This window comes from Phyllostomus hastatus, unplaced genomic scaffold (assembly GCF_019186645.2).
Source record: "Phyllostomus hastatus isolate PE091 unplaced genomic scaffold, TTU_PhHast_1.1 phas_contig_36, whole genome shotgun sequence".
In the NCBI taxonomy this organism is placed as follows: Eukaryota; Metazoa; Chordata; class Mammalia; order Chiroptera; family Phyllostomidae; genus Phyllostomus; species Phyllostomus hastatus.
The window spans coordinates 2,201,626-2,215,299 of record NW_025333862.1 but is presented as its reverse complement, the minus strand read 5'-3'; the positions used below and the strand labels follow the sequence as shown (position 1 = coordinate 2,215,299).

Sequence of the window (13,674 nt, the reverse complement as noted above, 5' to 3'; positions counted from 1 at the left end):
TATATGCTTCTATTCATGCCCTAGTGTGTAGTACTCTGTGTACATCTCTGGGTAACTGTGTGCATGTGTATTTCAGAAGCTGCTAAGCATCCCTCTATGGGCCCTGTTGTATGACATGTGACAAGAAGTTCCTCTTCTATGAAACACCCAGGAGAAAAAAGCACTGGCTCTGTCAGGCTCTGGTTTTCCAAAGGCTGGCCAGTGCCTGTCATAGGGACTCATCAGCCAAGAAAGTCTGAAAGAGTTACTAACAAGTCTTTCTCCAGGATCTGAAATAACCCAGCAGTATAACAGCACTAACTAACACACCAAGCAGACTTGCAGGCAGCCAAGGAACCAGCCAGTTGCTGCTGGTCAGGAAGGACAAGACACGAGGTCCTGAGGGATGAGCAGGGGTAATCATGAATGTTGAGAATGAAATTCAGAAATGCACTCTGAACAGGCACACATGAGGCAGAATGGCTGGCATTAGGGGTATCCACATGCCCTTCCCTTAACAAGTCTTATAGATGAGAATTAGGGATTCTCATCTACAGAGGATGCCAACACGAAAGGATAATACCATGGAGGACCATGCACCCTTTCCCCATTGTGCTCCTCATTCTCCATGAATCTTATTGTTTCCATCCCCACCCCCCTGGGTTTAATGGACAGATATTCCAAGCATGGTTCATGCTCACGCATGCAGTGCCTGCTATAGGCCCAACATTGTGAGTAGTAAGGTCTGACCCTGAGCAGCACGTGGGGCTCAGAGACTGGTATGGGATGAGGTGTATGATCCAGGGAGTGTGTCTCAGGTTGGCTTGTCTCTCTGGAGACCCTGCTCTCAGGCTCACAGGTATAGTTACCAGCATCCTGCTCTGATGTCACCAGAAAAAAGAGGGAGGCAGTTCCACTGTGGGGGGGCTGAGCAATTCCCCAGGATCTCCCCATCAAGGTAGAATGAGCATAGGTTGGGAGGGGAGCTCCTTCGGGCCTTAAGAGAAGCTTCACTACATCCCTCACAGTGAGGCCAGGGGCCCAGGGTGCAGGGTGAGCAGAGGACAGGACACAGGAGCTAGGGAAACTCCCAGAGAGGGAGGTCAGCTGGAACACCTAGAGCTCCTGGCTCCTCCTCCTTTAGTGATACCTCTCCACAGTCTCTTGGGCTCTACTACCCCATTCCCAGACCTCTGAGGAATATGTCCATCCTGCCCCTACTTATCCCACACCCTGATCTCCATCTGGGGGCTCTGTTTCTGGACTCCGCCACTCTCAAAGGCTGCCTTGCACCAGTAGAGCCCACAATCTCCTTCTCTGGATGTTGGGGTATGAAGCACAGTGTAGAGAGGAGACCCCTGTTCTGCAAGGAGCAGTCCTCCTTGTATTAGGAGAAGTGCATGACCTCTGGGAGTGCAGCTTTGTCTGGCATCTCAGGTCAGGAGGCTTCCCTCACTGGGCTTGGGAGAGGGGATAGCACTCAGCACAGGAGGCAAGAACAGCTCTGGGTAGAGGTGGGCCCAGGGCCCAGGAGAGGAGTCCTGGACAGTGATTCCCAAGGAGGCCAAGGGAGACACTGTCATTGTCCCCCAGGACCTGGCCTCTTATTTTGCATACTGGCTCTGAGACAACTCCCACACAGCCCAAGCTTCTGGAATCCCAGGGCCACAATGCCTTAGAGGTCATCTAGTCCCCAGAAGGTAAGGGTCTGGCTCAGGTCTTAAGTCGGGGTGAGTGGCAGAGTTGTTTCATGGCTCTTCCCCTCCTCTGCCTCACTCAGCCATGTCTTGCCTCTTACCCCTGGCTCCAGATGTGTCCTATGTGTGGGGTGGATGGGGGCAGTGTCAGGGGATGTGGACATGGCAGGGCCCTGTGCATTAGCCCTGCATCAAGGGAAGCCAGGGGGAAGAGTGCGGCCTGGAGAACTACTGACCTCTAGAGACCAGATCTCAGACCACCACCTTAGTCTCCTCTAATCCTCCCCCAACCCCAAGCTGGTGAGTCACCTTGAACTTGACCCACAGTCATTCATGAAGTTTGTCTGTCCACCTGTAGGATGTATGCCACCTCCCCAGTGCAGCCATGGTGGCCACTGTTCCTCACTGTCGCTGTCCCCATAGTCAGAGGCTGGTTATCCTTAGAGAAATGGAGAAAGTTTCCATTATTGTGGAACTTTACCCAGGACAGGGCTGAGTTCTTCTTTCCCTGGCATTGCAGAGTCAGGGTGTCTCCTTCAAACATGGGGTTTGGCCAAACATGAAGGAATAGCTGGATTGTGAGACACAGGAATAGGGTCACCCTGGAGGTGCAGGTTTTGTGAGCCCATTTTCTCACTCTTTCTCCAAGCCTAGGGCACCCTACCCAGGATGGAGGCCCCCAGATGGTACTCTGTGGCTCTCACTGTCCCTTAGTCCTTTATTCCAGGTTAGAACAGGGAGGGACCTTGATTTCTTCCATTCCCTCTCCCTCCTTTTCCTCTTTTCTCTTTCTTCTTTCCTTCTTCTTCTCTTTAGCCCTCTTCCTCCCCTCTCCTTTCCTCTTCTTCCCGAGGCTTCTCTCTGGCCTTCATCCCTCCCATACTCCTTGTCTCCTTTTATATTGTACTTTCCTATACCATTTAACAAAGCTTGGATCAAGTTGGATTTTTTTCCATTCATTGCTCTGCCTTCTTGTGACCCCAATGCTCACTCCCCCAGATTGGATTCTTAGGCCCTGACTACCACAGTGCAACTCCTTGTACAGCCTCCAGAGATGTGCTGGAGGGGTGTTTGTTGGAAGTGCCACAGACTGGGCTCACCCCCTTTTGCTTCCCTTGTCAAGCTTCCCCAGGCCTACCCTCCATTTCCACCCCCTTCAGGGAATTTCATTTTCACTGCAGTCATAAGAAGGGATCTATAATTTCTGTTCTCTTTCCTAAAATGAAATTTTTGGCCATGAAGTGGATGAGACAATCACTCCTGGGGACTCTGCATCATCTACAAGGCAGCTCCAGGCTGGCCATAGACAAGCCAGATAATTACCAGTCCCAGATGGCCTCAGGAGCCAGGATGAATGAGCATAATGATGATTAATCAGTAGAGAATCTTATCATATTGGTTCATAGGAAAGCCCCAGCATATTCTGCCTTTGCCTGGATCTCCTTGTATCTTTCGGATCCACTCCCTTCACCCAGGAAGTTGTGATGCAGTGATGCTCACAAGGTAACTTAAGGATGAGCCTTGCTCCCACGGCTGCTCTTTCCAGCAGCACCAAGTGTTGGTTTATATTCTCTCTCCCTGGCATCACAGAAAATGTTCTTGAAAGTCAAAATGATTATAGATCAAAGTCTTCTTTTACTTGACAGAAAACTCTATGGACGTCAATGGGACAGAGCTGAGGGAGAAAGTAGGTTGATCTGCAGACAACATGCCTGTTTCTCTGACCATAAAAAGGAGAGAAGGAAGTCCACTGCCTTGATGAGTGGAGAATACAGGAGCTCCAGAACCACAAAGAGGAGAAGACAGAGGTCAGTACTACTGGTAAGGCAATAGAATGGAAGACTAGAGCTACTCTACTGGGACTTGAGTTACCCTAGAATTATTCTCAGCCTGAGACCAGTGAAGTCCTGGGTTTCTCCTCTTATTAGGGATTAGCTAAGGCTCCTGTGGGAGGAGCCTAGTCTGATGGTGCTCTAAAGCTATTTCTGGGAGACCCAGTGGCCTTGTTTTGTTCCCATCCATTAAGTTTTGGTCTAGAAACAGACTTGGAGATAGAAGAGGCAAAGACAAAACTCACCAGTTTTCCCAAAACAGGGTACTGCAAGAGAACAAAGTGATAGAATGAGATTAATTAACAGAAAGAACTTTTTGACAAGGAGGCCTGTCACCTCAGGAATGGGTGTTAACATCCATTCAATCAACCAACTTGACAGAACATCAGGCCGTAATCATCTGACCACCTAACCACCTAGCCACACAGCCACCCAAGCACCCAGATACCCAGCCACTTAGTCCCCAAACCACCTAACTGCCCAGCCACCTAACTGTTCTGATACCCAACTACCCAGTATTCCAGCCACCTAGCCACTCATTCACCCAGTCACCTAACCACTCAATTTTTATGGTGGATCCACTGCCTGGAATCCTCTGCTGTATCTCAGTTCAAATGTCACCTCCTCATATGTGTCTTCATGAGATCCCCAATCAAAAGCATTCTCCTTAGTCATTATCATCATATACTCATTGTAATATCAGAGCACTTATTACTATTTGAAATTACATTATTTATTAAATTTTCTACTTAGTATCACCTGTATCCTTAGTCTAGAATATAAACTCAGTGACAGCAGGGACTCTGCCTGTCTTGCTCATGGCCAGATATTACCTATGTCTAGGTCTGTGCTGAGAGCATAGTCTGTGTTCAATAGGCATCTGTTGAATAAATATGTAAATGTTTTTTCTTGTACCCAGTCATGTGGGGCAGGGAGTAAGAAGTAGAAGACACAGGACTAGACTCTTGCACTAATGTGACCAAGGGTTCTATCTATACCTACAGAGGAATTCAGATAGCAACGGCAGGGCCTAATTCTCGTGATTCACTGTCCAAAGAATTCGGGGGAATACAGTATGGAATTGACCAGATGAAGGAGTTAAGGTTTCCTTAGAGGAGTGCTTATTAAAGGATGTGGAACATGGACAAGCATCTTGGATTGATGAGAGAACTACAAACAAGCCAGTGCATCACACACTGTGCTTGCCTTTTGTATACAATGAACTAATACTTTTTATGTGAACATTATTTGAGGAGAACAGGTGGCCTGGGAAGAGAAACCAAGGCACAAAATGATGACAGATTAGGTGAGATGGATATAAATAGCTCAAGGACCCTAAATTGATAGGCATAGTAGATATGAAGCAGTGGAGAGTATTCTGGAATTTGGGACAAGAAGTGAAACAATGGCATAGGGTTGAGTTCAACCAATACAGCCAGTCCTTATGCATATACTTGTGTCCTTCATTGTTGACATGTCCTAGGTACTCTGATGAACACCATGGAACACAAGAATGGCTATAGTAGTGATGGATGAACACACTCTCAGAGTAGATGTTTGGCATGTTTATTCTCATGCTGCCATCCTTGTTGTCCACACTGTGTAGGACAAGGAAAAAAGGCTTTTAAGCTTTATAGTCTACTCAGCTCAGAGTTATCTGAGCCACAGTTCCTCAGTGTGTGCAGAATTATGAATGTTTTTCTTACCATCCTTCCACTCCTCCACCTCCCTGTAGCTCCCATCTAAACACATCTATTTTCTATGAGTTTGGTGTAGTGGAGAGCATGCAAGACTTAGAATCAGATGGTCAGGACTGCACTCATTCCATCTCTTTCTATGTGAACTTGGACAAATTGTTTGAATTCTAAGAGCCCCCAATTCCTGGTTCTCTTTGTGCAATGGAAACGATGGTAATCATTTTTTCCTTACAGCGTAGTTGTGTTGTGTATCAACCCATTGCCTGGAAGTATTTACTACATTATCTGAAAGGAGACAGAAGGCCTGTCCTCAAAATGACTAAGACCTTTCCTTATAGTAGTATAGTAATACCTCCCTTCCTTTCCCCTCTCCACTGGAAAAAATCTTGCAGCTACAAAGAGTTCAACAAACAGTGTTGAGGGTACTGAAGCCTATAAGAAGAGAGAAAGCATCCAGAATGCACAGACACTTCAAATGAACTTGTGTCCCCAGACCCTGGTGACTTGCTGGCCAGGGCACTGCAAGACCTTGAAGCTCTGACTGCAGAAACACTGTCTATGATCAAGACTGCAGCCAACTGAGTATACAGAGTAGATGATATCTGCTCACAGCAGTACCTATAAAGAAAACCTGGGAGTTGCAGTTAGCTATAGGCTGAAGATGAGGTGACACTATGAGGAAGTAGCCAAGAGCTATTGTTAAACTAAGTTACACAGGAGTCTCAGACAATGGAGGCTGTAGCCCCAAATGCAGGAGGTTGGAAAAGTTTCAGCTCCTGGCCCACTGACAAAGTGCATCAAGATCAAGCAGACCAGGACATTGAACAGGGTCTAGAAACAATTTCTTATTATAGGATTTATAGATATTTATCTGAGAAAGGTAAGAGCGAGTAGGGACATACAGTAGTTTTCAAATACCTGATAGGCTAAGCTTAAAGAAAAGGAGAGCCTTATTATGAGTTACTTGATAGTGCAGAAGTGAGACCAATTCATGGAAATTAGAAAAAGAAGGAAGGCAGATTTCAGCTCAACATAAAGAACTATCTCACATTGAGCTCTACCACATTGGAACAGGCTGCTTTACCAAGCTGTGGCTGCCATGTTGCTGAAGGGCAGGTGGTTATATGGGGGCAGTGGGTTCCAGTACTGGGGTTGAACTTAGCTAATGCATCACTCAGAACAAAATTAAGGTTCATCTTCTAAACTTTAGATGCATCTTTAGTGTATAGCCATGTACCAGCATGTTCAGTGTCAGGGCCCCTAGCCTCTTGAATCCCTGATAGCCAGTAATTGTAAGAGGCAGCATTTATTGTGTGACCATGCCCTGCCAGGCATTTTAAATGAATTTTATTTTCTGGTTTTACCTAATTAGAATCCAGTTACATCAAGACTATAGGTAGTGAAGTAGAAAGCATGGGGCCTGACATCAAATGGGCTTGTGTTTGCATCTTTGGTTTGCTCTTGTTAGCAGGGTAATTCTAGGCAAGTTTCTTAACCTTTTTAAACCTCAGTGTCCTCAGTGTCCTCATTGAGGTTTAAAAAGGAATAAAAAATACTTGCTCTGTAAGGCTCTGAATGGTTAGATGAGGTAATGTACCACTACAGAGTAGGACTTTGGCATTTTTGTTCCCCCTTGCCCCATCTCTCTGTCCACATCTGAGAGAAAATACTAACTTTGCACTTATGAACTTATGGTAACTCTGTTCCTACAAATCTAGTTAGGGTCTCTGCATCTTAGGCTGTTTTCTGAGGTCCTGAGCATGAAATGTGACCTAGTCATGCCTGGGTTCTCCATTATATGGTGCACTAGTCAGCCAGTCACTGACTCTATTCTTATTCTCTTCCTTTGCTCTCTTCCATCCAGACCCTGGGGTCCAAGCTGTAAAGCTCTTGGATTTTATCTAGTCAAATCTAGGGTTTGTTCCTGTAACAAAGTAGTGGTTTGCCTTTGGGAAACTATCATCTGGAGTATATTCAGGCACTAGACAACCCTATCCCTGACCTTGGTGTGAGCATAAGCTTCCCTTGTACAAATGGCCATTCATAGAGCACACAGGGTGACACACAGATGTTGGGGAAGGAAAATCACTCAGTGGAACAGCTATTTTCCTTATAAGGGTCAAATTTCCACAAACTCTGTCCAGAAAATGATTTAAGAATCATTTTGTTTTTCTGGCTCAGTGGAAACAAACAAACAAATTGGACCAAGATTAAAACAAAAAATCAACTCAGAAAATGTAAAGCAAAGTGATGTGTATGCCAACACTTGTTCCTTTTAAGTGGAACGGAATGATAGTGGCTGAGACTAGTTGAGTCTTGGGGACTCCAGGATCCCTCTGCCCAGGACCAGTCCCTTCAGTCACTGGCTTGGGTGACTGGTCCCAGCCCAGGGTAAGTAAATCAAGGAGAGAGATATGGGTGAGGGAGAATGGATTTGATCCTTCAGATCAGCCCCAAGGACCAGTCAGACCAAAAACAGGATACCCCCTGCCCCCACCACACACATAGACATGTATATACACATACACAGAAGATGTAGGTAGAAGAGAAATAGTCAATTTGAAAAGGGCTTTGGACACTCAAAACATATGCCTCTTGACCCATTAAGAAGCCCAGTCATTATTGACTGGTTCTAAGAAAATGCTGAGGCTTCATAAAAATATATCTCCTTGTAAACTACATCTGCTGAGCAAAATGAATGGAACTCCTTCTCCTCACTTCCCTGATCTCTTTCCCCATCTCCAGCAGCAGCCTCCTTTTCTTCTATAACTTTGTTTTCCTTTCTTTCCTTTTGAGACAGCCCTGATGTGTATTTTAACCTGATTTCACAGCCTAAACATGTTCGGCTTCAAAATGTCATTTCATGTCTCCCTAATTTAATTCTAATACACAAAAGGGCTGCTCTTTCAAGGACCCAGGAAACTAGACAAGAAATATCTGGGAGCTCCCCAGGTACCCATCTCCGTCTCTTTCAAGCTTGCCATGTCTGAAGCTCCAGCTATAAACCCATGTGAGCTAGGAAAGGTGAAACAGGAACTTTGTTCCTCAGGGATGACTTAGAGTCTTTGGTGACAGAAGGGGATGCTGATGCTCAGTGACTTTCAGAAACACAGCACATCCATCCAGAGCAGCATGAGACCTGGCCTGGAATGGAGCAGGAAGCAGGTCAGACTGAAGGCAGAAGTGAAGTTGGGGGATGGGCCATAGGCCCAGGGATGGGTAGGTGACCCTTCTGAAGTGGGTGGTGTTACTGCTTGAGAGTCTAAACAGAGGAAATGGGGAAGAAACTTTAAAAATTCAAATTGATGTTTCCTCTTTAGTTGAAGGCATATTATTTAAATGAATTTTCATGACCATGAAGCATGAGAAAGTCAAGTAAATCACCAGTTAGTACTTTTGGACACTCTGCAGCTTTGAGAAGCCTATGCTAGAAACCCAGGAGGGACATGGCTATAGAAAGATCCAGAGACTGCCAGAATTTGCTTGGTCTCAGAATTATTTAGCTTGAAAGTTAGCACAGTTCTGGAAACACTAAAATCATTTATCCCCCAGCCCTAAGTAACTTCTAGTTCTCCAAGTTGTCCTCCCCTCCAAGGAGAAGTGTGTCTGTTCACTGCAATGGGGTAGAGAAGTGGAATCCTGAAAATGGTCCACAGGACCATCAGTTCCTGAGAGAATCAGGGATTGATAAAGCTGAAGTAAGATGAGACTGGAGGTTCTGAATCTAAGGCTTTAAGACTGTCAGGTTATTATTTGGAGAAGAACTGTTCATTAAGAAACCATCAAGAGAGTGAGTAGGCAAGCCCAGGGTGACAAGGTATTTTCAATACATATGGTTGACAAAGAACTCCTACCCAGAATAGAAGAGTTTCTGGACATCAGTAAGAAAAAGACAGACAACCCACTAAAAACACAGTAAAATAATTGGTTAGCTATTTTACAAAAGCAGATATCCAAGTGCCAAAAAAACATAAGAAAAGGAACTTGACTTCATTAGTCACTGTGGAAATGCAAATTTAAACTACAATAAGATACAACTACACCCACCATAAAAAAATGGCCAAAATCCAGGGTGAGGATATAAAATAGCTAGAGCTCTTGCACATCTCTAGTGGGAGTATGAATTGGTGCAGCCTCTTTGGGAAACTGAATGGCAGAAGCTACTAAAACTAAACATGTTTTATCTGATGACCTACCATTTTCACACCCAGATTAATGCTGACCAGAAATGCATATGAATTGGCACTAAAAGACACCCAAAAATGGTCATAACAGCATTTCCCCTTCTCATTCATTCCTCAACACACTCCATTTTGGCTTTAGCCTCCTTCACTTATGTCTCCAGCATACCTACCCAAGAGATAGGTTTGGCCCTCATTCTGTTTGATTGATGCTTATATTGTTACAGTTGACTACTCCTGGGTTCCTTAAACACTCCTCATTGGGACACCTCTCCTGGTTTTCCTTCCTGCTCTCTGGAGACTCAGCTGCCCTCCTCTAGTGGCTTTGAAGAAGTTCTTCAGACCCTGATTCCAGGCCCTTTACTCTTTTCACTCACTGTGTACTGGGGTGTCCAACCTGTGGCTGTGGGCTGCATGCAGCCCAGGATGACTGTGAATGCAGTTCAACACAAAATCATAAATTTGTTTAAAACATTATGAGATTTTTTGTAATTACATGTCACAATGTATTTAATATGTGACCCAAGACAACTCTTTTTCTTCCAGTGTGGCCCAGAGACACCAAAAGGTTGGATGCTCCCGAAACAGTCTCTTGATAAATGTTCTCATCTGTTTTAAATGGTTTAAAACATTTCAAGCCCATGGTTTAAATGGTCACCTCCAATGCAATGAGTCCCAAATTTACCCTTCCAGCACAGACCATACCAGGTGTTTCAGATTTAACATTGCTCACCTGAGAGAGCTCATGTGGGAATCTCAGAGGGTCCTTAAACTTAATGTGTAAAGACCAAACCCAGTTTGCCTGCCTCCCAACCTGGTCCTCTTCTGGTCTTTCCGGTGTTAGTCAGCAGTGCCTCTCACCACATTGGTGTGCTAGTCAGAAATCTTGCTTTCATGATTCTGATTTGCCCCAAAGTGCAAGTTATCCAAGCAAAATGTTCCCATTATAAAGTCCAGTTTTGATAACAGGTGTCATGTATGTGTGTGCATATTCACTTTATATTCCATTGTTCATGAGTACTCTCTTCTACCTGACTTGATTAGGGAACATATATCCTATCGTGACACTTTACATATCCATCTGGCATTAATTCCCACACAGAACTTCAAGCTTCCTGAGGGTATGGCTATGCTTGTCTTGTTTTTGCAGTATCACCAGTACCTGGCAGAGTATGTGTTCAAAAATACATATGGGAGGAGATCAAGAGAAAGCTGAGGTCCCCCCTCATACTGGGATGGCTGCTGAATTGTACTCTCATCTGCCTTCTTTCAGGCCCTCTTACTCTCCCATTTTTTTATTTATGAATCAATGGATTTTAGGGTGAGCCCAAAGGTTCTTGGTTGACTCTGAGTTAGCCTAGGATCCAAATAACTCAGCACCTTTATTCCTTCTTTAGTGGCACTGGAAGATTGTCTTTCAACAATACATTGGAGGGTTTGCCATTTAATCTATGGAATTTCTTTGAATCACAACTCTATCCCCTATTTCTGTTTCCTTACTTTTTATTTTATACATGCCCATTATATTCTTCCTTGCATGTGTTACCCTATGTAGCATGTTAAAATTATTTCAGTTGTGGTTCAGGTAGGACAGCCTTGACTAGAAGCCAGTGGTCACCAAAGGAGCCTTAGGTATTAGGAAATGGCTTAATAGAAGAGGCTGAAAATGAATGGAGGTGTATTCTTACCAAGAGATTGAGAAAGAAAGAGAGCATAAATTACTAAAGGAATAAATTGTGTTTTTTTTTGTTCTCTGTTTACCACTGTTTAATATAAACTATTTTGTGCATTTATATTGAATGCATAAAATAGGTAAGATTTATTTTTCTTCAGTTTGCTAATCTCCTCTTCCAGTTCCCTGGGTAGACATGGAAGCCAGATGAAAATGGAAAGACCATAAAACTTGTGTATTTAGAGTAGGTGGTGTAAAAGATTTAGCACACTGGACTGGGGAGATGGATGCCCATCAGCAAATAAAAACTACAGAAGAAATGAGATATTTTGGAAAGAGTATGGCATTTAGAATCAAATAGACCTGAATGAGAATCCTTACTCAGCTGCATTCATTGTGTGGGTTGGGTTTCATTCTTGTTCCTCGTCTCAGAGTACTCCTTCCTGCATTCATTCCCTCTATTCTTCCTACCACGAATTTCTCTCTTTACTGGATTATTTTCATCTGCATATAGACAGGCACACATATCATCCAAAACAAACTTCTCTCTCTATCTTGCCCATCCCTTTCAGCTTGCACCCCATGTTTCTCCTTTTATTGCCAAGCTTCCCAAAAGAGTCACCCATATTTACCATTTCTTCTTCTGCAATCCCTACCCAGTCTCTAATCTTGGCTGGTTTGAATTCAGCTTCCACCACATCAATGAACTGCTTTTGTCAAAGTCACAATGACTCCTGTATGTCTAGCTCCAACAGTGTGATGTCTCCACACCATTGATCAGATAAGAATTTCTGCTGACCTTTCACTGCCTTAATCTAACTATGTGTTTTCTGCTATCCATTGGATGACATTTTTACCCCATCCTCATCCATGCACTCTACTTTTTATATCTTTCCTTCCCCATTCTTCTTCCCATTTATCTTGCTCATCTCTCTTTCCAAGCCTCTCTATGTGGATTTTGCACCTGACACATAACATTATTAATTTTAATAGCATCTGACATTTGGGTATCCCTATCTAACCACACATCCCACATCTCATTGAAAGTTCAACTTTTTGAATTTTATCAGACACACTCCTCTTGTTTCTCTCTCTTCTTTTAATCCTCTCTTGAGGATGTGCTTATTGATTTTAGAAAGAGGGGAAGGGAGAGGGAGGGAGAGAAACATCAGTATGAGAGAGAAACATTGATTGGTTGCTTCTTGTATGTGCCCCAACTGGGGACTGAACCCACAACCTAGGTATGTGCCCTGACCTAAAATCTAACTTGTGACCTTTCAGTTTACAGGATGACACTCCAACCAACTGGGCCACACTAGCTGTGGCATCATATGTCTTTAATCACTCTAGCATTGTTTAAGTATTTATGTATTGCATCTTTTCTAATTGCATGTACCCATCTTCACATGCATAGTTAGTGGAGTGTCCTGTCTCCCTAACTAGATTTATTTTTTTTTCTTCCCATTTCTGCATCTATGTGCAGATACCCAAGGAGGTTATAGCATGCATGTGTCAATTGCCAAATATTTATCGGGCACCCATGTGCCAGACATTGTGCTGGGTACCACATGCATCAGCCCAGTACTTAAACTCTATCAGAAAAGAGAGATATTAAACAACTAAATGAATCATTATAGGTGAATAAGGGACCAGGAAGTAGAATGACAGATGCTATGGGAATATGTACATATGTGCATGTGAGATGGTTGAAGACCTTCTCCCCAGGAAATGATGTTAATCTGACACCCATGGGGGTTAGGAGTTGGGAGCTAGGCAAAGAGTTGGGGAACAAACCATCCTATCAAAGGGGACAGCATGTGCCAAGACTGTTGGGTGGGGACAGCATAAGCATTTGGTAGTATGCAAGATAGGTTGTCCAAACCTGACACATCCTAAAAGTCTTTGGGACTGTCTCTTGACCAACTCCTGAGCTCTTGGAATATTCTACCTGATGAGAGTGTCTTTGTACCTGAGACCTTGGGCCAGGCCAGTAGTTTGTGCTAGTAGTGTGATTGTAGTGAATGCCTATTTTTATATGCATAGGTTGCTTAGGGCCCTGCTCTATCAGTCTGACCTCCATAGAGACTGAATAGCTAAGGTCAGTCAAGCAGGTGCTGCATGCCTATGTGACTGCCCCCAAAAAACCCTGAACACCAAGGCCCAGGTGAACTCCCCTGGTTAGCAATATTTCTTAAGTATTGTCACACACTGCTGCTAAAAGAATAAAACACTGTCCACACAACTCCACTGGGAGCGCAGAACTGAAAGCTCATGACTTGTTCCTCCTGGACTTTCTCTGCCCTATATGCCTTTCTCTTTTGCTGATTTGAGTGTGTATCCTTTCACTGAAATAAACTAAAATTAAGAATATAACAGCTTTGCTGTGAGTTTGTCTAGCAGCAAATCATCAAACCTGAGGATGATTTTGGGGACTCCAACATAAGGAACAGAGAGAACAAGAGCTATGGGGTAAGGGAGATTAAAATGTGAGAAAGAAGATGGAGGAAGGGATTGGATTCTTCAGGGCCTTATAGGTCATGGTCAAGAATGGCATAGCTCTGCATAGTTCTGTGGGCTTGATCCAAGTGTGGTTACTTTATTAATTTTATTCCATGG

At 44.0% G+C, this 13,674-nt stretch overlaps 1 protein-coding gene across 1 annotated transcript; it reads right to left on the bottom strand.

Annotated features, from left to right (window-relative positions):
- Positions 1-1,196: 1,196 nt before the first annotated feature.
- FCRL6 (Fc receptor like 6) lies at positions 1,197-6,401 on the bottom strand. The gene is given in 3 exon segments (XM_045841394.1): positions 1,197-1,483; positions 1,986-2,247; positions 6,255-6,401. Coding segments are annotated over 3 exon segments (696 nt in total).
- Positions 6,402-13,674: the final 7,273 nt, after the last annotated feature.